The sequence below is a fragment of the Pseudonaja textilis genome, chromosome 7 (assembly GCF_049901715.1).
Source record: "Pseudonaja textilis isolate UNSWEBS1 chromosome 7, rPseTex1.2, whole genome shotgun sequence".
Lineage (NCBI taxonomy): Eukaryota > Metazoa > Chordata > Lepidosauria > Squamata > Elapidae > Pseudonaja > Pseudonaja textilis.
The window spans coordinates 57,764,531-57,789,064 of record NC_141996.1 but is presented as its reverse complement, the minus strand read 5'-3'; the positions used below and the strand labels follow the sequence as shown (position 1 = coordinate 57,789,064).

Below are 24,534 nucleotides of genomic sequence, written 5' to 3'. Positions count from 1 at the left end.
GAAATATATATGACAAGGTAAGAAAGCGAGAATAAAATTAAAACTTTTGCAAGATGCTAGAATAAGAAGAGGATTAGGTTTGCCTAATTGGGAGTTGTATTACCAAGCTACAAATCTGATGTGGGTTAAGGAATGGTAAACATTAAGAAATGCTAGATTGTTGACATTAGAAGGACATGATCTGTTGCTGGGGTGGCATGCTTTTTATGGTATAAAGGAACTAAAACACAAGGGTATTTTAGAAGACATTATATATGGGAGTCTCTGTGGTTAAACTGGGAGAAGACTAAAAGGCAATGTTATTTAAAAATTCCAGTCTGGCTATCGACTATTGAAGCATTTTCCTATCCTATAATATATAAAAAGGCACAAACAGTTAGATATGGTGAAATATTGAATGAAAAGGGTGAACTTAAATCTATGCAAAAATTAGAGGAACAAGGTATAAAGCTGAATTGGTTTTCATATGCGCAAATACATTCAAGGTATGATAAAGATTCTAAAACACAAGGTTTCTATGATAAACTGACTGATTTAGATAAGATTTTGATAGGTACTGATGAAAAGGTGATTAAAAAATTGTATGGATATTTATTAGAAATTAAACTAAAAGAAGAACAAGTCAAAGAAACTATGATTGCTTGAGAGAAGAATTTTGGATATGGGATTGATCTAGAGAAATGGCAAAAATTGTGGTCTCAAAATTATAAAATGACAATGTCAACAGCATATTAAAAAAATTTGTATAAGATGTTTTACAGGTGGCATTTTCCTCCAACAAGAATAGCAAGGATGTTCAAGAACAAATCTGAAAAATGTTGGAAATGTCATCAGATACCTGGCTCATATTACCATATGTGGTGGACTTGTGAGGATGCCAAAAAGTATTGGACTAAAATCCACATGTGGTTGGAAAAAATGACAAAAAAGCATATAGACTTGAAACCAGAGATATTTTTATTGGAAATTTTACCTGAAATATACAGTAAAGAATTGAAATATCTGATTGTAAATGTGTTAACAGTGGCTAGGATTGTATTTGCTAAAAATTGGAAAAATGAGAAAATACCATCACAGGAGGAAATTATTAAGAAAATACTGGAATGTGCTGAAATGAGTAGATTGACATTTGAAATCAGAGAACAAGATGATAAACAATTTTATAAAATTTGGGATCTATTCTATCAATGGTTAGACAATAAAACATGGCAATGAAATATGTAGATCTTTAGAACATAATGAATATATAAAGATGTATTTTTTTCTTTTTATTATATCTACAAAATGATTGTAGGATAGATTTGAGATGATAATATGAACTGTCATAAAACAAATTAAGTAAAATATGGTTTATCTTGTAAATCATGAATAAATAATAGTATCAAATGATTAACAATGATATTAATGTATTTTATTTGACTGACAATATGAGAATATATACAATGTAATTGTAATTGAAGACTACGAAGTGGAAGCACAAAACAATTTGTAAACCAACCGACACGCTCTATGTATATATATGGAAGATGGCTTGATGTTTTTATGTTTTGTTTGTCTATGTTTGTCTTAAAAAACATCAAAAAATTTTTTTAAAAAGACAATTATTATAAACTTAAACAACAAATTAAGATAGACTTGGGAAAATGGGGCAATATGCAGCTATCATTAACAGGAAGAATTGCAGCAATTTAAGATGAATACATTACCAAAAGTGTTGTATTTATTTCAAACAATTCCGATAAAATTGGGGAAAAAATATTTTGAGGACATTAACAAAATAGTACTGAAATATACATGGCATGGGAAGAAAGCAAGAATTAATGTAAAAATACTACAGGATGTGGGAACTAGAGGCGGTTTGGGCTACCTAATTGAGAAATATATTATCAGGCCACGGTACTAACCTGGATGAAAGAATGGATTACATTGAGAAATAGAAGGTTGTTGACATTAGAGGGGCATTGTTTACAATTGGGGTGGCATGCATTTCTATGGTACGGGAGAAGTAAAATGCATGGGTATTTCTAAAGACCTATGGTCAGGAACACATTGTTATTAGCATGGGAAAAAAACAGAGAACAACATTATATGAAGATCCCAGTCTGGCTATTAACAATGGAAGCACTTATACATCCAAATGTTTGTAAAATGGGAATTATTGCTAGATACAAAGATATTTTAAATTTAAAGGGTGAGTTCAAAACAAAACAAGAATTGAATGAAAATGCATTGATATTCATATACGCAAATACAATCAAGATATGAAAAAGATATTAAAGCTGAAGGGATTGACAGAATTGGATAAAATACTAACAGGAACAGAAGATAAGTTGACTGTATTGCTATTTATTAGGTGTTACAATAGAAAAACAAGTTAAGGAAACAATGATAGCATGGGCAAAGAACTTTGGATATGCTGTAGAATTAGATAAGTGGCAGAAGTTATAGGACAGGAATTATAAATTAACAATATTGACAGCATATAAGGAAAACTTGTACAAGATGTTTTATAGATGGCACTTTGCACCGGCAAAATTAGCTAAGATGTTCAAAGATAAATCAGCCAAATGCTGGAAGTGCCACCAGATACCTGGAACATATTACCATATGTAGTGGACTTATACAGAAGCTAAAAGATACTGGACAAAAATACACAGATGGTTGGAAAAAATGATAAAGCAACACATAGATTTGAAACCTGAAATATTTTTATTAGGAATGGTACCTGAAGGTTACAGTAAAGAAAAAACATATTTAATTATACATGTATTAATAGCAGCTAGAATCGTATTTGCTCAGAATTAGAAAAGCGGTAAGATACTGATAGAGGGAAAAGTAATTGAGAAAATATTTGAATGTGCAGAGATGAATAGGTTAACATTGGTAATCAAAGAAAAAGAAGGAACGGAATATTACATGGTTTGGGATTTATTTTATCAATGGTTGGAAAATAGAACAAATTAAAATGGATTAGATGAATATATAGAGAAATGTTAAGATTGTTAAATAATAACAGATATATCAAATATTATCTAGAAATAGAAAATGTGATCATTGTTATATTGGTAAGAAAAGTATTAAATATAATTGTAAGCACAAGTTATATGTACCTAGTCGACACACGGTTTGAAATAAAAGATGGAATTATTGTATGTATAAAATAAAAAACTTTTTCAAAAATAAATATGGCTCAAACATGGATCTGAAAATGACTTATAAAAGTCAAAGGAAATTGTATTTGACAGAGAAAATTGAATAACAAAATACAAGCTATATATAAATGGCAAAAAACTAGAGCAAATAGATAGTGTAATTTGATAGAATCTTTACTGAAGATGGGAAAATGGACAAAGAAATTTCAGGGAAAATGATATAGAAAAGCTTTGGGAATTATGTAGTCTACTGCAATGAATCAATGTTTGTCAAAGGAAGTGAAAATGATTGTAAGAGCATGCTTCTGCCCACTGGAAGTGGGTATATCATGAGAAACACATACCTTGGAACTTACTTATATTTCAATAGAAGATTGATGACTGTACTAGGCTAAGTTATTTGGAATTGGCTAACAAGTCAATAAATAAAATTCCACCAGCCTTTTATTAATTCTATTACTATGGACATCAGCAAGGGAATTGATATGGATTGTAAAGAAATACTGAGTACGATTGAATTGTTACTTCTTTTAATGCAACAGATAGCAGCTTATGCAACCAGCTATTGCTCATACTTACTTGTTCCTGCTCGTGGTGAATGAGATACATCTGGTATTGGAGAATGTAAGGAAGGATTGGCTGGTGACATTCCAGGCATACGTGATGCTGTAGAGGGACCCGAAACCTGAGGTGAACCTGGCCAATTCCCGGCACGTTGACTGGGTGACATCATTGTGTATGATGAACTAGAATCTATTGTGCCTGTGAAAATTCCAACATCTTGAAAACAGTTTTCTCAGAGAGTAATATGGTAAAAGAATTGAGAAGCTACAAGAATATCAGAATGGTACAGCCATAGTCTATCTGAACCTGAACACCAAAATACAATAAAACCTCCTGCCTTACTTGTTTTCACTCTATCATAATCAAGAGGAAGAAATTGGAAGGACCCACTGCAATTTGTCACACATTACATATGAATTAGGAATTCAGGTTTGTTTAAACCATGGTTTACTGAAACAAGCAAGGAGAAAAATAACCTACAACTGGGTGTATTCTGGGCGATGGCAATGTCACCAGCTAATCCTTTCACCCAAGAAACTCCTGGATGCTTCCAACACAACAACAGTACCTGCTGGCTATGCTGTAGACATGAAAAAAATATACAAAAACATGGAACTGTTGTTGAAGCACATCCAGTACACCAAGAACAACTGAAATATTTGGGGAGATATAAAAGTAGTGGTTCTGCTGCTTGGAATGCATTTCAGATATACAAGTACCATTGTTACATATGCAAATGGGACAGCCATGCATGAGACACACATTACATTAAAAAGAAATGGCCACTCCAAAAGAATTTGGTTCCAGGACAGAAAAATATGGCACATGAACCACTTGTTGACCCAGCAAAGTTATTTTTGCTTCTGCTTCACATGAACTCAGACTGATGAAAAATTTTGTGAAAGCAATGATCAAGGAAAGTGAAGGTTTTCATTATTTGAGACCGATGTTTCCAAGAATAATTGATGCTAAGATTAAGGTATTTTTGTTGGCCTACAAATCAAATACATTATCAATGACAAGCAGTTCAAAGATTTATCTCTAAGTGTGGTCAGAGAAAATCACCCGGAAAACATTCCAAGTATGTCATTTGGAATTTTCTTGGCAACTACAGACCACCAAACTAAGTTCAGCTGGTTGAACATTTTACAGCATACAAGGCCATGAAATGCAATATGTCACTGAAGGCAAGCCACAGGAATTGTTTATAGATAGTCCTCAACTTATGACTACACTTGAGCCCAAAATTCCTGTTGCTAAGTGAAACATTTGTTAAGTGAATTTTGCCCCATTTTATTACTTTTTTTGCCACACTGTTAAATGAATCACTGCAGTTGCTAAGTTAGGAACACAGTTATTAAGTGAATCTGACTTCCCCATTGCTTGTCAGAAGGTCACAAAAGTGGATTACATGATGCCAGGACACTGCAACCATCATAAATATGAAACAGTTGCCAAGCACCTGAATTTTGATCGTGTGATCTTAGGGATGCTGCAATGGTTGTTAAGTGTGAAAAACAGTCATAAGTCCCTTTTTTTCAGTGCTGTTGTAACTCTGAACTGTCACTAAATGAACGATTGTAAGTTGAGGACTACCTGTTCTAGTCATAAATGTTGGCTGTAACAATAAACTGCATACAAATGAAAACAGAAGCAGATGCTTTCAATCTTATCTTTGTTGACTAGAAAAAAACAACAGGATTTTGTAGATAACATTTAAAAAGCCAGACAAATTGAACTTAGTATACACTAATCTTCTATCTCCTTGTAACTTTGTCAGAAGATGGGGCAAGGGGAAAGTTTTTACAGGGTCTATTCACATAAGAGGTAGGGGGCATGATGGCTCAGCAGTTAAACACTGAGCTTGTCAGCTGAAAAGCTGACTGACTGACTTCAAGATCTGAGCACCACGCAACAGTGTGAGCTCCTGTTACTTTCCCTAGCTCCTGCCTGCCTAGAAATTCGAAGGCATGAAAATGTGAGTAGATAAATAGGTACTACTTCAATGGGAAGGTAACAGCATTATGTACACCTCAGCATAGTCATGCTGGCCACATGATCACAGCAATGTCTTCGGATAACACTGGCTGCCTTGGCTAAAAAATGGAGATAAACACTACTCCCTAGAATATGACACAACTGGACAGAGGAAACCTTTACCTTTATTCCTGTAAAAACCATAGGTGTTCTTTTATTACTGGCACAGCCTGTCCACTCCAGCAAATTGCTGTTGTATTCTGAGGGAGGGGTAGTTCCCCTTTCAAAGGTATTCACATGCAATGTGTTGGAAGCAATATAATCATGAATAATATAAGTAGTAAGTGTTCTTTAGTTTGATAGGAACACATATTAAATCAAGAGATTTGGAAACTCACTCCTTCAAAAGTCTACTTCTGGAATTTTTGCCTTGCTTATGTTTACAGTTGGGTAAAACCTTTTTTTTACTCAGGGCAACCTGGGCAAATATGATGGAGAATACATTGGTATATTTTCAAGTTCTGAATTCCAGCCAACAAAGAATAATGTAGTTCATTTGGTGACATCTGAAGTGTCAACTTTTGATCAATATATATCCAAAGAGATAATGGGCTTACCGTGGGGGCTAGCAAAGTTTGCATTTTGTCCCATTGTGATTCCAAGAGATGAAGGAGAAGGAGTTGGGCCAAATGATGCTGGTGATGGTGCTCTTAATGCGCCACTTGGAGAATTTGCAGCATGTAAAGTTCCTAAATATAATATACAAATAACAAGCAATTATTTTTTTTATAAACATTCCTTTTAAACTTTAAGGATACAAATATATGAAGAGATAATAATTTATATAAGAACAGAATATGGCATTTTGCATTAACTAAGACTGTTAAGAAGGGAAATAGTCACTCAATACTGTTGCCAAAAGCTGTGATAGGATAATCTCTGTCTAATAAGTTAAAATATATTGAACAAACAACTAAAACATTTTTAGTAACTACAATTTCTTTGTTCACTGATCCTGTTTAAATTTACAAAGCTGCAACCACACCAATCCAGCCAACCCAAAAAGCCATTTTACCTGGCGACTGGGTAAGCATCATTGAAGGTGAAGGAGTAACAGTGTTGTGATAGGATGTGGGAGGAGAGGTCAAAGGATAAGCTGCTGGTGCTCCTGTCTGTTTTGAAGACTGCTGATATAAACATATTATTAGATATATAATAAAATACAGATTAAATATTTTCTTCCTCAACATCTAATATTTGAAACAATTTGTTCCTCGCAATTATTCTTTCTCAAGGAAAGATAATTATTGTCAGTAATCCTGAAAGGAAACACAATTAGATGAACTAAATCTGCTTTACTGTAACATTAACAGGCTCTTCCAAACCTCCCATTGAAAAAATTAACTATCTGATCAGTTCGGGTGAGTTGTTTTCTCTGACTATTAAGCAACTGTGAGCTCTTGTCTAATTGTTCTCTAGACTGCATTTCTTTCCCTAGTCCCCCATAATCATCCATACTTTTTATTACAATTAACTAACATGTTTGGATAAGGTGGTTTCTTTCAATTTAATTTGTATTTGTTTTTAGTAGTGTAACCAACATCTTTAATAAAAATTATTCAAAAGAGAAAATGGGAGTTTTTCAACTGCTCATAGTCTCAAGGAAACAGATTATCTTATTTCAAAGTAGGGTGTACCATGGTATTGGCTGGTCCTATGGATGACATCTGGGGACTGCTAGAGAGAGTGTGACTCCACTGTTATTTTTTTCACCTCCTGGCAGCTTTCAATACCATCAACCATGCTCTTTCCAGATTGCTTGAGAGATTTGGGAAAAGGGAGAATGCTTTTGTAATCTTCTATTTCTATTGTTTGGATAGTATGGCCTCCAGAACAGGGACCCTCAAAACAGAAATTATTATACATGTATTTCAGGGTTTCATTCTGTCTCCAGTGCTTTTTATATGTAGGAAATCATCAGGAGATTTGAACCTGGGTGTTACCAGTAAGTTGTCAATAATGGAAGTTCTCCTGAATACATTTCTGCAGTTATTCATTGGCTAATCTTCATCCTAATAAACTTGGAACAGAATTCAGATGAAATGATGGTTTTTATTATGAGGAACCATAATCCCAGAAAGTTGGTAAATCTGCCTAATCTGAATGGAATTGCACCATTCTATAAAGAAGAGTTTGGGGATGTATCTGAACATAAATTTTACTCTGATTGTGCAATATTAATGCAATATCAGGTTTTCAATTCAATTGTATAGAATGTGAAAGATGTGTGTTTATGTTTTATGTTGATAGTTATATAATGTACACTGAAGGTGGCATTTAATTTCATTGTACAAGGTGCAATGACAGTAAAGTAAAGGTAAAGGTAAAAGTAAAATGACTTCCGGTGGTGATGTCACAACGGTACCGAGAAAGGAGAATGGAATTCTGGTCCCTTGATCCATTTTCTCACATCTGGAGGCCCTCCGAGGGCACATTGATCCTGGAGGGATTCACAGACAAATGGGGAAGCTCAGGGAGCAGTGAGGCGGAAGGCAACCACTCGCAGTGACGAAGAGAATACCCCACAAACCCAATGTGGAATAGTACAGTCATCCCGAAGATGGCTGACTCATGGTTGTGATAACCAGACACAGACAAGGAAAGAAGAATTGAGACAACAGATTAAGACATCAACAAAAGCAGAGGAACCTAGTGCCTTAGAAAGAAGAAATTATTCAGTGGAGGAGAGAAGGTCCTGATATACTTTTGGTTTAAAAGTGGCTCTCTAACTGAAGGTGGTGGAAACCTCAGTGCTAGCAGTGATTTGGCAGTGAGAGGAGCATTTTGAGACAGTAAAAAGATTGTAACCAAACGAGAGAAGTGGAAGAAGGGAAGATGATAAAATAAACATCTAGGACAAAATCTAAAGATAAGGAAGACATGCATGGCTGCTGAATCAGGATTAGAGCTGCACTGAATTGATATTGGATACAGGAATTCGGACGTTTAAACATCTTTGTGAGAGAAAATTATTCAGTGTGAAGACAGGACTTTGTTACAGGACTATAGTGAATAGCAGGAGGAAATAAAAGAAAAAGGAAGTAAAAAAATATTTATTAAGGAGTTGATTACTGATTATATACTCTGAAATTAATTTATAATATCTCATATGAAATTGAATTATAGTTAAAATATATCTGTTATTTATTCTTTAATTATTAATCTGAATTGCTGCTTCCTATTAGAGCTTGTTTTCTTCTCTTTTGCTTGTTCCTTTTACCTTAAAGTATATAGTTTATTAGTTGTGCCAAGTAATACTTTATAGATAATACCATATTATTATAATACGTTATTACCCTAACTTGTCTCACTGGTCTAGTATTTGGTAATAGAAATGAGTTATTAGATATTTATTTATTATACATTTATTATACTGACAATTATCATATAGACTATATTTAGGATAGATAATAACAGTGGAAGGAAGAGGTGATTATGTAAATTGATTTGGGAGACAAACTGATTTAGAGTAGAATTTGATATTTATAAAATTTTAAAGATGGCAAGTACGACATCAATCATAAGAGTGGGGGAAAAAACACCATCCAATCCATCACTGACAATAGCATCACTACCAGGCCAACAATCAATAGAAGGCATGCTTAGCGCCAAAAAATCAAATAACACATCGAATATGCAGATGAGAAACAATGATGAGGATGCAAGAAACAATGTCAACAAACCCTGAAGAAATAAAAAATGAGAATGGGGGAGATGAAAGGCGATATACACAAATTTGACGATAAAATAGGAATGATACAACGGGCGATCAAAAAAATGAACAAAAAATAAAAATGGTAGAAACCAGAATAGAGCAAATGGAAAAGAAATTGGAATTGGTGGACCAAAAACTAATAGCGGTAAACAAAGATTTAGAGGAATCAATTGTGTATCTATCTGGAAATGGAAGGAGCTGCATTTTACCTGAGATTTCAAAATGTGGTAGAAAATAAAGAAGAGGACTTGGGAAATATCATGTCAGAATTGATAGTGGAAGCCCTACAAAGAGATAGATAGGAAATCCAGAATGAAATAGACGAGGTATACAGAGTTCACACTAAAAACACCAGTTAGTCAACTATCAAAAGAGGTGTATGTCCGATTTGCAAGAAAAAGAACAAGAGACAATATTTACAAACTAACCAGAGATGAACCAATGATATATAAGGGTAAAGAAATACAAGCATTAAAGCAAGTGCAAAGAAGAGTTAGAGAGCAGAGGAGAGATTATCGTTTCTTGGCAACACAACTGGTTAAACACAATATATTATTTAGATGGCTTATATCTGAAGGAATGTTGATCACCTGGCAGGATAAGAAGATAAAAATTGATAATCTAGACAAGGCACAAGAATTTTACGATCACTTCATGGCAACTATTATGCCAAATACATGGGCGGACCATAATCCCTTGAGACTAATTTGGAAAGGCCACAAGAAAAAAAAAGATGGACACTAAACCCACAGATTCTAAAGGAAAAAGAATATGCCCAACTGATTAAAAAAGAACTGGAGTTATTCCTTAAAGAAAATATGAATCAATATACAACGTTACAGAATCTATGGGATGCCACCAAAGAATATTTACGTGGAATAATGATAGTGTACATTGCCTGAAGAAATAAAGAAAAACGGAAACAGCATAATATATTATAGGAAGATCTTAAAAAATCAGAATCTGCACTACAAAAAGATCCACAAAACAATAAAATTAAAAGTGAAAGGGATTTAATCAGACATAAACTAAATTTGTTGACACAGAAAGAAAGGGTACAAAATTTAAAATTAATAAAACAAAATTTCTTCAAACAGGCTAACAAACCAGGAAGAAGGTTGTCATATAAATTTTAAAAAGAGAATGAAAAAAGACTAATACAGCAACCATAAGATGAAAACGGAGCTCTTCAATACCATATGGAAGGGGGAAAAATATTGCATAAAAATATTTTGAAGGGCTGTATAAACAGGAAGAAATCATAAATGACAGTATATACTAATATTTAAAAGAGAAAGGCCTACCCCCAATATCAGATGAAAAAAAAGAGAAATGCTAAATAGAGAAGTAACTCAGACAGAACTGAAAAGGCAGTGTATAAACAGAAAAGTAATAAAACCCCAGGACCAGACTGAATTCCAGGGGAATTTTATAAGACTATGTATGAATCAATGGAATCATTAATATTGGAAGTATACAATGGGGCATTGATAGAGGCTAAAATGCTGGAATCGTGGGCTGAGGCCTATATTATCTTAATACCAAAGGAGGGTATAGACCATCAACAAATTAAAAATTATAGACCTCTCGTTGTTGAATGCAGATTATAAAATATTTACTACGATAATAGCTGAAAGAATGAAAAAGTTATTAAACAAAATTATTCATTTGGCCAAAATGGATTTTTACGCAAAAGGCAGATTAAAAACAATACTAGGATAATAATAAATGTGTTAGAATACTATGAAGCCCACTCGGAGAGACAAAGTGCATTGATCTTTCTGGATGCAAAAAAGGCCTTTGATAATTTAAATTGGGAATTCTTTATTCAACAAATAAAGGATATAAACTTTGGACCAAACTTTGAGAGAATGATATCTGCAATATATTCCACAAAAAAGGCTAGTGTGACACTAAATGGAGACATAACAGGGAGATTCAATATAACTAAAGGAGTGAGACAGGGATGTCCGATGTCACCTCTACTTTTCATCCTTTCAATAGAAATTTTATTATTGCAGATCAGACAAAAAAACTAACAATGTCCACTGCTTATAAAGAAAATATTTACAAAATGTTTTATCGCTGGCATTTAGCGCCAGCAAGATTGGCAAAGATATATCCAAACATGAGTCCAGATTGCTGGAAGTGTAAACAAAAACATGGTACCTTCTTTCTTATGTGGTGGTTGTGTCCCGAAGCAAGGAAATATTGGGTAAAAATTAAAAATTGGCTACAGAAAATTATAGGTCTTAAAATTGAACTCAAACCTGAAATGTTTTTATTAGGAATAATTAGAGGAGAATTTACTAAAAAAAGCCAAATACAGTACATATAGTGACAACAGCAAGAATTGCCTATGCACAACATTGGAAATTGGACAGTACCTCTTCCAAAGGTATGGTAATAAAGAAAGTGTTGGACTGTGCAGAGATGGTTAAATTTACACTGGAACTGCAAGATAGGGAGGAATCAGAATATTATGGGATAAGTGGTATAATTGGTTAGATAAAAGAAATAAGAATTAAAAGTATATATGTATGTATGTATATAGATATAAGTGAAAATGTCGATATCATAGTGTTGTATGAATGTAGAAAGACTTATAATTGTGGAAAAGTACAATAAAAATTATTTTTTTAAAAAAAGTAAAGTAACAGAATGCTTTTCTTCAGTTTTGGTTGATAGGCAAACATTTTTGAACCCAATGACAAAATTGTTACACACAAGTAATGGCTTGATATGAAATTTATTTTTACATAAACCGCTGACAGACTTTGACAGTCAGCTGAATAAATAAAACATGCATGTCTATTTCTATAGAATAGCACTTTCCTCATTTTTTAATATAAATGATTTTATCATATCCTGTACTTTATCATGTCTACCATTCTTGAAGTCCCATCAGTTTTTGCTTCTAAGAAGCTTTTGCTTCTTAGTCATTTTTTCTTTTAATTTCCAAATTAATATGCCATGTCCTTTTCCATTTCATCCAGTAATAAACATACTGCTTAACATTTAAAATTAACATCCCTTCAAATGTATTCTAAAAACAACTCTTTTTGGATATACCACATAAGTACCAGCTCAGGTGTAAGGCAACTGTCTTATACCAAGCCATCAGACCCAACTGTAATGGTATGTGGGAATGATCTTGGGAGAAAGGAGGAAGAACTCAAACTAGACAATGGTTAGACAAGGAATCCACAAAAAGAATGGAGGCATAGTAACATCTCAGAAGGGACCCTCCTTAGGGACTGTAAAAGCAAGATTGCAAAGATTCTGTTAATGTAACTTTACAAAAAAAAATTTACTAGTACTTCTGGGTGTGCTTCATATATGGACTACCTCACAAGTCTGTCATTAATCTTGCAAATATCCTACTCTTTTCCAAGCACTGGCAGAACATCTCCCTAGGAGTTTTGGAAATGGCTTCTGATCCACAAGGAATTCTTCAAACAGCCAGCAGTGTTGTTGCAACACTAGCAGTAAGTTGCTGTACAAGTTATCAATTTGCAGAATACCATGATACAAATAACGTAATAGCTGAGACAAATTTGCATCAACCTAGAGCAGCATAACAAGTAGCTTTTCAGACTTCTAGCTGACATCACGGCGAGATCAGACACGAGGAGGTGGGCTCCAAAAGGTGCCAAAACTGTCCTGTAGGGGCAGTGATGCAAAGAAGGATGCCTTGTGAGGTCATGGAGAGCCGCGACTCTCCTGCCTGACCCAGGGCTAAGACTAATGCTGGAGCGGAGTTTGGTGAACAGTGTTTGGAACTGGGTGAGAGGATTCCTTTTTATTTAAAACCTAACCCCAAAAAGAAGAAACCAGGAAAAGAGAGGCTCACAACTATTTGCTAAAGCAACGACTAAGCACCTTGAGGAAAGAACTGAAAGAAAAGAATCAAGGGGAGAAAAATAAAACAAAAAACTTTAAAAAAAACAGGAAATTGGACTCTTAAATTGAAAAGGCGTTGTATTGGGAAGGCATTTTTAAAATGCTGGAACTATTTACCTAAAAAGTTAACTTTGCTTGTATAACTGAATTACATTTAAAGCAATCAAAGCCAGATTGACTCATGATAACATTGAAATTTAAGCTGAAAGCACCACCTGCTGATGAAAAGAAGATACAATATATTTTTTACAACTTTGGGAATTTCCATTTGAAGGATTGTGACAATACTTATTGTACTATATGCATCTATCCCAGGACTATTGGAGATTTAAACTGAAGAACAAGGAAGATATCTAATTAAAGTGCCCCCTGAATGCTATGATATATGATTGAATTTACAAAGGTGAGTTAAAGAGCCTTTGGGTTACTCCCTGGACTATTTAAATGGAATGGACTGATTAATTATGGGACATAAATAATTATGATCAGTGTATTTTCTGAAGAGCAACTTTAAGCTCGAATACAGGGTTCTTGGACTACTGGATAAGAGTTGGATCTACTAAAACAGGACAAGATGCTCCATAAGGGGGAAATGAATAGAACTTTGAAAGGGATGGCATTGATGTTTCAAAGCATAAAGGACATTATGGAAACAAACCACAAGGAGATTATGGAACTAATGCATGGCATAGAGGAAAAAATTGAAAATATTATACAAGGGATAATGAGAAAAGATCAAGGTGCCCAGAAAAGGGAGGAGCTAACAGAAGGAAGGAAGGGAAAAATAGAACCGAGAAACCAGCAATCAAAAGAAAATAAGGCTACAACAATAAAAATAACAAAGACTGATGAATTAAACCAGAGGGAAAATACTCAAAGAGTTAAAAAGAGAACTGCAGGAAGGTACTTTTGAAAGGGAGATTAGGGGTCTGGGCAGATATTTTGAAGCCTAGGCAGTGGATAAGAGTAGAGATGGGAGATATACCTAGATTGAATAGCCAGGATACAGACGCAGATAGAGATAAAGATCTGAGAGATGAATATGGGAGGCAAGTTTAAAAAAAATAAGAATCAAAGCACTGAAGTGGACAAGACACAATGGATGCAAAGGAAAGGTTTTTTTAAAAAATATATAAAGGTGGCATGGTTAAAAACTAGAATAGAGGTAGAAATAAGAGAATAAAAGAATATTAGTATATACACTTTTATATAATAAAATAAAAGCAATAATAAAAGAGAAAAATGAGAGATTGAATTATGGTATTATTATGTATGTTTAAATAATGGTGTTCATATAGGTTTAATGAACGTTACAAATACGATTAATATTATTATGTCTGTTTAAAAGAATATTATGACTGGCATTAGAATTGTATATTGAAACATTGAATAATTAAATAATGAATAATTGCATCTCAATACAAATAGATGTAAGAGAGAAATATGAGAGATAAGTTAAAAATCGAACAAGTATTAAAGTGGATAAGAGACAGTGGATAGAAAAGAAATGTCTTTTAATATAATGATGGCATGAATAAAAGTCAGAATAGAGACAGAAATAAGAGAAAGGGGCAATATTAGTATACACATTTCTATATCTCTCTCTATAAAAGTGAAATACCACTCATGCATCATCACAAAATCTCCAGAACCGTAAAGCTTACAAACTTGAAATTTGGCACGTATGTTCCTCTTGGCTTCTAGGTGCTCACTAAGAAAGGATTTTTCAAAATGACCATCAGAGCATTAGTATTTCTTATATTATTATTAACATGCTCTGATGCTAAGGAGTTCCCCTCCCCAACCGAAAACAAATCTGCTGCAAATGCAAAACACAAGTTTTAGTTTCACAGCACCAAGAAGCTTTAGTTGAGAACACTTGAGGTAAGCCACGCCCAGGCTCCTTTCTGTCTCCTTCTTGCTCACATAGCAAATACTGTTTCAGTTTCCAAAAAGCCCTCAACTCTCACACACTGACAGGAAGCTAGCCAGATGAATACCAATGGATACTGGTAGGCAGAGGCAGAATTTTCCCCCCCTTATTTTCCTCCCCAAAAACTAAGACCAACCACATAGTTTTAGAGTGAAGTACGGGTATTGAGCTAGTAACAAGATAAAAGTAACAAGAGGAAAGCTTAGAAATTAAATGATGGTATTATTAGGTATGTTTAAATAGCATTGTGACTGGCATTAAAATAATACATCAAAACATGGAATAATTAAATAGTGTAAGACTATAGCTTAATATAAACCTCTATCACCATTAGAATCATATAGAATAGAAAAAAATAGAATAGAATTCTTTATTGGCCAAGTGTGATTGGGCACACAAGGAATTTGTCTTATTCAAATGCTCTCAGTGTACATAAAAGAAAAGATGCAATATAAGCTTGATGAATGTAACAAATATGATTAATATTACTATTTCTATTTGTACTAAAATGTATGATACCCAGGTGCCACACTGTTCACTCACTGATATGTATATGTAAAATAAAAAATTAAAAACTTGGAAAAAAACAAGTAGCTTTTCCTCCTGTCTCATTGCAGCAATGATCCATCACCAATTCTGTTATCTAAACTGAATGTCATCTTTCGAGGATTTTAGACAGAAATCTAATATATCCTCTTCTTGAGAATGGTATTAATGGTATCTGATAGTTACCAAGTTAAGATTTTCCTCTTATTGTTTCTCCATTTTATTATCTTACCAGATTAGAGTAAGAATAGACATTTGTCCTAAATGATCAATTTAACAATATTTTGTCTGAAATACTAAATTTGTGCATGCATATTTGCTACCTGCTGCTGTGGCTGCAGTTGTGATATCAATGAATCCATCATGTCCCCTCCAATAGGAGATGGTGGATTATCATCTTCATTGACTGATCGTCTTCGTGCATCTTGATTGCTGTCAACGAACATGTTCAGGAAGGTCTGTGAATTCAAAGTTTTTGAATTTATGAGAAGACATGTATAAGAGGCTGAAGTTACAAACATGGAAGGTGGAGACCCTGAGACAAGTAAAAACTCTCAAAACAAAGAAAGAAGTACACTCTTTCCTGAGGTTGGCAGGATATTATGAACTCTTTATCCCGCCCCCCCTTTCTCCACAATTACCAGTCCTTAATGAACCTAATCAGGAAAACAGAGCCCTCTAAGATAAGATGAACAGAAAAATGCCAGGGGTCATTTGAAAGGATAAAGGATAGTCTATGTGGAAAATCGGTGCTGAGAGGACTGAATTTTACCCAACCTCTTGTTGTACAAATAGACACATCCAATGTCGGTTTAGGTGCAGCACTGATGCAAAATCACGAAGGTACAGACATTCTGTAATTTATTTATCGAAAAAACTCATTCCATGAGAACAGAACTATAGTATCATAAAGAAAGAGGTGTATGCATTGAAATGGGTGATCAATGCTCTGTGTGGGTACATCTGGGTTTGGGAATTCATAGTAATTGCCAACGACCAGCCCCTCACATGGTTACAGAAGATGAGGGACACAAACACATGTCTGATTTATGTATGTATGTATGTATGTATGTACGTATGTATGTATATGGGGGGGGGGCTCAGTGGCTAAGACGCTGAGCTTGTCGATCAGAAAGGTTGGCAGTTTGGTTGTTCAAATCCCTAGCAATGCGTAACCGAGTGAGCTCCCGTTACTTGTCCCAGCTTCTGCCAACCTAGCTGTTCGAAAGCATGTAAAAATGCAAGTAGAAAAATAGGGACCACCTCGGTGGGAAGGTAACAGCGTTCCGTGCGCCTTCAGCATTTAGTCATGCCAGCCACATGACCACAGAGACATCTTCGGACAGCGCTGGCTCTTCAGCTTTGACACGAAGATGAGCACCACCCCCTAGAGCCGGAAATGACTAACACATATGTGTGAGGGGAACCTTTACCTTTACCTTATAAAAAGGGGTGATGTATGTGGGACAGGCTGCCTGAGATTAGCTAGCTCCATGGGGCTGATGGTGCCCTGCCTCTTTAAGACCTCCCCAGCCAGTCCAGCTACTTAGCAGAGAGCAGTTATAGAAGATCAGCAGCAAAGCAGCTGGGTGTGGTAGTAGTGTGATGGTATTTGTAGTTGCTATGGTGGAGTAGTTGGTGTTGAAGAGTTTTGGGAGTGAGAAGGGTTGTGGGTTTCACTGTTCTATATAGGAAACTTCAGATAAGGAGAACTGTAGCTTACTCCTGATAGTAAAGTGCAGTGGTAGATCTGAGAAGGGTGTGAAAACAAACTAGGATTATTAGACAAGGATCTGCTTGTGTGTAGATTGCCTAAAGGCAAGGGAGGCTGGAGTGGGCCTTCTGGGATGTGGGAGCCCACTGAATGGGGTATAGACAAAAGGACCCTGTGACAACATTTATTTAATTATTTATTAAATTTCTGCACTGCCCATCTCATGAGTGACTCTGAGAGGTTTACAATATCATAATAAAACAATGTATATTGTCATTAAAACTTTCAAGATACATTAACCTCAATAGCAATATGCTACAGTTTTAAATTATTAATATTTCACATATCTACAGCAGTGCCTTGCCAGGTTTCCAAAGGTTAATATGTGAATCGTATGTTACAAATAATCAGAAAAGACGTATTACTGTAATTGTTGATTTTCACCACGAGCATCAATAATCTTTTTCATTTATGAAGATCCATTGAAATAAACCATTCTACCATTTCAAAAGTATGAGTTAACCCAGGTTACTGAAAATATTGTGATGTTAGCTGCACTATCAGAACTCACATTTGTTTGAAGTTTTTAAAAACAAAGTTTTAATAAAATGATTAATAAAAATTCTAATCACAGATTCATTCAACCTTGTGCTGTGCCTGAAAACATTTCTTCAAAATTTCTGGCAGCTGTCATTACCAGAATGTTTAAATTGTGAAACCAGAAACTACTGAACTATAATCTACTCAGGCAAAAGTTCTAGAAAGCCAGAACACAATTCTGAACCACCAAAGACCAACAGATAATAAGTGAATATTATCTTTATTTCCTTACCACTGAATGTGTTAGAAGCTTCAACATTAAACATGTATTTGAAAGCAAATAATTTCACCACTTATAGAAGCTATCTGAAATATTAATGAGCCCAGTCAATATTCTAATTGAACTACAAAATAAATACATAAAGAACAGTCACCTTCAATCCTGGTGCAGGATAAAAGCCTTCAACAATTTTACTGTTGTCAAAAAGACTATATGCTCCATCACGAATTGCCACCACTCCACGGCTCTGGCAATAAATGTCTATGCAATACATATTCCTAAAGGCCAGCCTGATGTGTGTGGGCGACTGAGGCAGAATTGAGAAGCACTGGTAAGCAGTGTTAGTACGCTGTGTCAGTCCTAGCATTGGCACAGTGGGAAGTTTATTGATAGCATTTAATGGAGCCTGAGTATCATACAAAACCTGCAAGTAAAAGCAACAGTTGTTTAGTTATAACTGTATGACAGGTAGGCACATGTATTGACCCTCCAGAAATAAAGAATATTATTGGTTGCTTTTATGCTTCTATTCATACCAACCAAATGAAGAAATGGCATTACAGGTAGTCCTCAACTTACAGCAATTCATTTAATGACCATTCAAAGTTACAACAGCACTGAAAATAATGACTTATGACCATTTTTCACACTTATGATTGTAGCATCCTCATGATCACACGATTTACATTTGAATGTTTGAAACTGATTCACATTTATGACAGTTGCTATGTCCTGGAGTCATGTGATTCCCTTTAGTGACCTTCCGACAAGCAAAGTCAATGGGGAAACAAGATTCACTTAACCATGTTACTAATTTAAGAACTGTAGTGATTCACTTAATAAATGTGGGGAAAAAAGTTTTAAAATGAGGCAAAACTCACTTAACAAATTTCTCACTTAGTAACATAAATTTTGGGCTCTACTGTAATCGTAAGTTGAAGGCTACCTATATTATAGTAGTAACAATGTAGAACTAAACAGAAGTATAATTGCTAGTAAGGTTCTTCCTACTGCATTTCCCATATAAAGTATTATGATATCATATGCAAAAGTATCATCCTTTCAATGCTTTCCTTATTTCGAACCTCTCTTTTGACAAAAGAAGTTACCTGTAATAGTTGGACAACATTTGGTGATTTATTGAACATCTCTTGTAGCTGATGCAGAATAGTATTGTGACAATTACTGCAACCTGAGCTTGGTCCAACGGTTCCAAGAGATATGTGGAATTTTTGGTGCACAGAGTTCCATTGAATGCTGATCTATAAATACAAAAAGCTTCAGAAAATTATGTAATGATAGCAAGGAACATTGTTTTTAAGTAAGTGTGTATGTGTGTATATGTGTAGAGACAGAGAGAAGATACAGAGATGTATCTATTTTCTATATTCCAAGCAAATTATTTTCTAGCTAGTAAATATTTAACTTCATGTAATCAGCTCAGTGCCGCACTACAGATTTTGTAGTGAGCTCAATCTCTGTTACAAAAAGGATCTTGCTTAATAAAGCTCCTTATTAGAGGATCCTGGAGAACTACATTAATCAAAATGGACAAGACTGGACTAGACAAAACAGTTTGAATCAGTCAATACTGTGTGTTTCTACTCATGGGGCTAGTGATCCTAGCCTTTACATGCTGCACACTCCAGGAAAACCAAAGTTGCAGAAAGGAAAACACACTTCTTCCATTCAAGGTGAACGAATTGCAGTTGGGAAAAATTTGGACACCATAGTTCTAATGTTTTCCTCTTTACAGAGAGATAGGGAGGACATAGGAGATAAAACAGTATCTTATAGACACCATGTCTTTCTCTAGCTTAAGTTTGAGAATTGAACGAAATATTAAAATTTAAGAAATGAATATTTCCATGTTTATTTAAAGCTGAATATAACCAAGGTAAGGAAATATGTGTATTTTTATTCTTTGCAAGGCTACCTCTAATTTGTTATAATATTTGCTACCCGAGTACTAAGAATTCACTGGGCTGGTGAATGTATCAATGTATCAATGACTAGTTCTTATACTTCAGTGAAAATCTAACTATTTTAACACAAAAAAGGTTTTAAGAAAATCATGACATATTTTTGGAAAGTGCCAGAAAAATAAAACTCCTAATGTATCAGAGGTTCTTAAGTAGTACAGAAGTTATGGAACATCATTATGGAACTATAGCAGCGGTTTCAAATTCAAGGCCCGCGGGCAGTTGGATGCGGCCCATGGGGCCGTCATGGTCTACCCAATGTGAAGAGGAAAGTTCAGGCCACTGTAGCTTCGGCCTGGTCTAATCAAAGCGAAGAGGAAATCTGCCAGCAGTTTGGGGAGTGGTATCAAGCTAGCCACGCCCACCCAGTTGGCCACACCCAGCCAGTCAGCCATGCCCACCCAGCCTCCCGAGGTCAACCACAGCCCTGATGTGTCCCTCAATGAAATTGAATTTGACACCCCTGAACTATAGAAATGAGCTCTAAACTCCTTTCCTCCCATGCTTTGCATGGTAACCTATATCTGGTCTGTTGCACAGCAGTTTTCTGCTTTGATTAAAAGATAACCTGTGGCATAAACTTAATAGAGAAGAATATGTAAAATGAGGTTAGAAACTGAAGTTTATTCATAAACACACAAACTATTATCAACTTCTGTCCTTTCTTTTCTGACTAGTCATGTTCATAACTCACACCTTTTCTTTACAACCCCCTGACCTTAATAATATTATTAAAGGAAATACAGTAGTAAAGATTTGGGATTCTAATTCAGGGGTGTCAAACTCAAGGCCTGCGGGCTGCATTCGGCCCATAGGGTGCTTAAATCTGGCTCGCAGGGCTGGCATGGAAATATCAAAGGATCGGCCTGCGGTGCCTTTGCCATCCAAAACAGGGACGGTGAAGCCACACGTGGCCCCCCGCAGCCCATTTTTGGCCTCCCTGGCCTCCAGTAGCACTCTGCCAGCCAAAAATGGGCCACGCGGGGCCTCACTAACCCAAAATGTAGTCACTGTGGCCGCATCCGGCTCTTTGAGGTTCTATTCGGGCTTCTACAGGCCTCCCCTGGTCTGTTACAGGCCGAAATGGAATCTCCATGAGCCACATGGCAGCCAATCAACAAAGAACTTACAGTTCAGCCCGATGAGACAAAGGAAGAAAACTCCTCATTGACTGGCTGCTACTGTTGCCTCAATCCTGAAGCAGGAGGCTGTTGTGGCACAGTCCAGGCCTCTTCAACTACCAGAGGCCACATGGCCCCAAATCAAACACAACCCTGATGCACCAGCAGAAGCTGGTGAAAATGGTTTTCTTAGATTTCATGTCCTTACAACTTCTTCAAAAATTTCCATGGGAAATGGGGTGGGGAGGAGTAAGTGGAATCCTGGATGCTAGCAAAGCAGGCCCAGTCTGTGGAGAGTCAGCGAGGCAGGATGGGGGGGAGAAATTCTGGGGACTCCAGGGGAGCATGAGGTATCTCAGTCGATTGCGGGAGGCCTTGGATGGCCTGTTCCAGCACTAGTCCTGCATGCTCTTTCCTACTGTGAGATATATCATGTGCATTTAATGACCTGCACATTCGATTAACAAATGCATTGGGGAAAGCAGGGAGTGATTACATTCATTTAACATGATTCAATCAAATGAATCCTCAGGATACGAATGTAATTGGCAGGTTCTATTACATTTGTTACTCAACTACCTGTATAATGAGAGTGAGGGAGGGTCTCAGGGAAGTCCTGCCTTAGCACTTGGCCACCACAGGTGGTTCCCCCACAAGCTCTGTGCCACACCCACCCCAATCACACCCATGCACCCAGACATGCCCCACCCCCAGCTCTCCGAGGCCAAACACAACCCTGCCTGATGCAGCCCTCAATGTAATCAAGTTTGACAGAATACCCCTGTTCGAATTGAACATACATAGTTAGCTATCATCAAACATTAATATGGGAAAACATCTAACACTAAGCTAAAGGAGGAAAAAAAGAAAATTACTACTACAATATAGACAAGATCACAGTTAGCATGGACGGTAGCCACTTAATAACTGTGTTTAAAATAAGAGACACTATACTTAAAGAGAATAAGTATACAGTATTAACATACCTTTAAGAGAAAGATCAAAGATACTTACAGAACTTCCCTTGGTAGTCCCATAACAAAGAATTAGTTTCCTATAATTATAGAGCCGAACTTCTGAGAAAACATTTAGATGGCTTGGTATTTCTTAATATAAAGGGGGAGGAGAGACAATATATATATATATTTAAATATATATATTTAAAAGAGAAAAAGTATTAAACTTAGTAAAGTTTCTATCACTCCTGGAAAGTAATATTTCTAAGAACATTTCTTCGGCATCCAAAAACTTTTTCCTTATTTTCTAATCTGGTAATCATTTAAGGATACTAACTTTTTTTTAAACTAAATCAAATTAAATTAATTAAAAATGCAGGTTAAAAGTAATAAACAAATAGGCCCCTAAACTATTTAGCAATAATTAAAATTCTGGTGAAAATGATATATGTATACAGATTTTCTAAACAGTGAAAGAGTTAAATGCATGTCCTAAGTGATCAGTAGCAAAGAAGAAAACAGTCTTCTTCAACATGCCAGAAGAAGAGCTTCTGACAGAAGGAACATCTTCATAAGGGATTGTTAAAGAATTGAATAGTTTCATAAAGGAAGAGAAGGGCCCTTAAATGGTTAGGTTTCTATGCCATTTATGGATTTAAGTCAATACCAACTTCTTAAATTGTGCCTGGTAAGCAATTTTAAAATGGAGCAGATCTTTCAGCTCAGTTTTGGCTGCTGCATTTTGCATCAATTACAACTCCAGGCACTTCTCATGTGGAGTGCACTGCAGTGACCACAGTGTGGGTAGCCATTGCTATATTGGATCTGTTCTGATCAAGTCAGGATGTGTTGCAGCTGGGATAATTATTCAAAGGTGTTCTTTACCAGAACTGTCGCATGTAATTTCACTGAGACCTGAAGGTCGAAAGTACTTCCAGGCTGTACATCTGGCTTCTGAAATGCATAATGGACTGAGGTATCACTAATATGATGATGATACTCAGCTGTATGTCTCGGCCCGTGGTGAGTTAAGTGTTGCTGTGTTCTCCATCTCGCAGTGCATGGAGGCTGTTAGGGGCTGGATGGGGAGCAACGGGTTGAAACTAAACCCTTGCAAGACCAAGTGGCTCTGGGTTTGGGGTTCGTTGGCTCAGGGAGAATTACCACCTTTAGTCTTGGATGGGGTGGCACTATCGCAAATAGACCCTGTGCATAATCTAGGGGTTCTCCTGGACTCACAACTCCTGTTCGAAGGACAGGTGGCAGTCATGGCCAGGAGGGCCTTTGCGCAACTGCGGGTTGTGCAACAGTTATGCCCTTTCCTGGGTCAACGGTCCCTACTCACAGTCACTCATGCCCTGGTCATTTCCTATCTTGATTATTGCAACACACTCTACATGGGGCTTCCCTTGAAGAGCTTCCGGAAGCTCCAGTTGGTGCAAAATGCAGTGGCCACATGGTTTTGTACAGACCCTGGTGTGCACATGTGACACCTCTCCTACAGGAGCTGCATTGGTTGCCAATTTGCTTCCAGGTGCAATTCAAGGTGCTGGTTGTCACCTTTAAAGCCCTTCATGGCTTGGGTCTGGGTTATCTGAAGGAACGACTCTTGCCAGTCACATCTACCTGACCCATTAGAGCGAGGAGGCAGGGAATGTTGCAGGTCCCATCACTGAGGGAGATACACCTGGTGGGACCCAGAACAAGAGCCTTCTCCATGGTGTCTCTCTCTGGAATATTATTCCCCCAGAGATTAGAATGGCCCCCACTCTAGCACTCTTCCAAAGGCACTGAAGACCTGGATTTGTCAGCGGGCCTAGGGAACCCAGAGAGGGATGGAGCCCATTAAATGGCTAGTGTGATCCGCTGTCATCGGGGTGGGGGATGGAGTTGGTCCCCCCCCAAAAAATTTTTATTCTATTATACTTTACTAATTTATTTGATTCTTTTTGTTAGTTTTTATTGTTTTTTATTTTTGTTTTTTGTTTTAAATATGGTTTTACATTGTGTAAGTCACCTCGAGTTGCCATGGGCAAATAGGCAGCAATATAAATTAAACAAACAAATAAATAATCCTATCTGAAACAATGA

General features: G+C 36.1%; 1 protein-coding gene across 6 annotated transcripts in view; it reads right to left on the bottom strand.

Moving 5' to 3' along the window:
• Positions 1 to 24,534, bottom strand: part of MED14 (mediator complex subunit 14) — a 105,721-nt gene that overhangs the window by 26,436 nt on the left and 54,751 nt on the right. For 2 of the 6 annotated variants that reach the window (XM_026713682.2, XM_087937748.1), the window contains exons 19-25: positions 22,502 to 22,593; positions 19,494 to 19,646; positions 18,539 to 18,808; positions 16,174 to 16,308; positions 6,769 to 6,880; positions 6,311 to 6,442; positions 3,732 to 3,914 (exon numbers count right to left, since the gene is read on the bottom strand). In XM_026713682.2, the coding sequence (XP_026569467.1) occupies positions 3,732 to 3,914; positions 6,311 to 6,442; positions 6,769 to 6,880; positions 16,174 to 16,308; positions 18,539 to 18,808; positions 19,494 to 19,646; positions 22,502 to 22,593 (1,077 nt within the window). The remainder of the gene's footprint in view (positions 1 to 3,731; positions 3,915 to 6,310; positions 6,443 to 6,768; positions 6,881 to 16,173; positions 16,309 to 18,538; positions 18,809 to 19,493; positions 19,647 to 22,501; positions 22,594 to 24,534) is intronic. The other 4 variants (XM_026713683.2, XM_087937750.1, XM_087937749.1 and 1 more) reach the window with 3 other exon arrangements.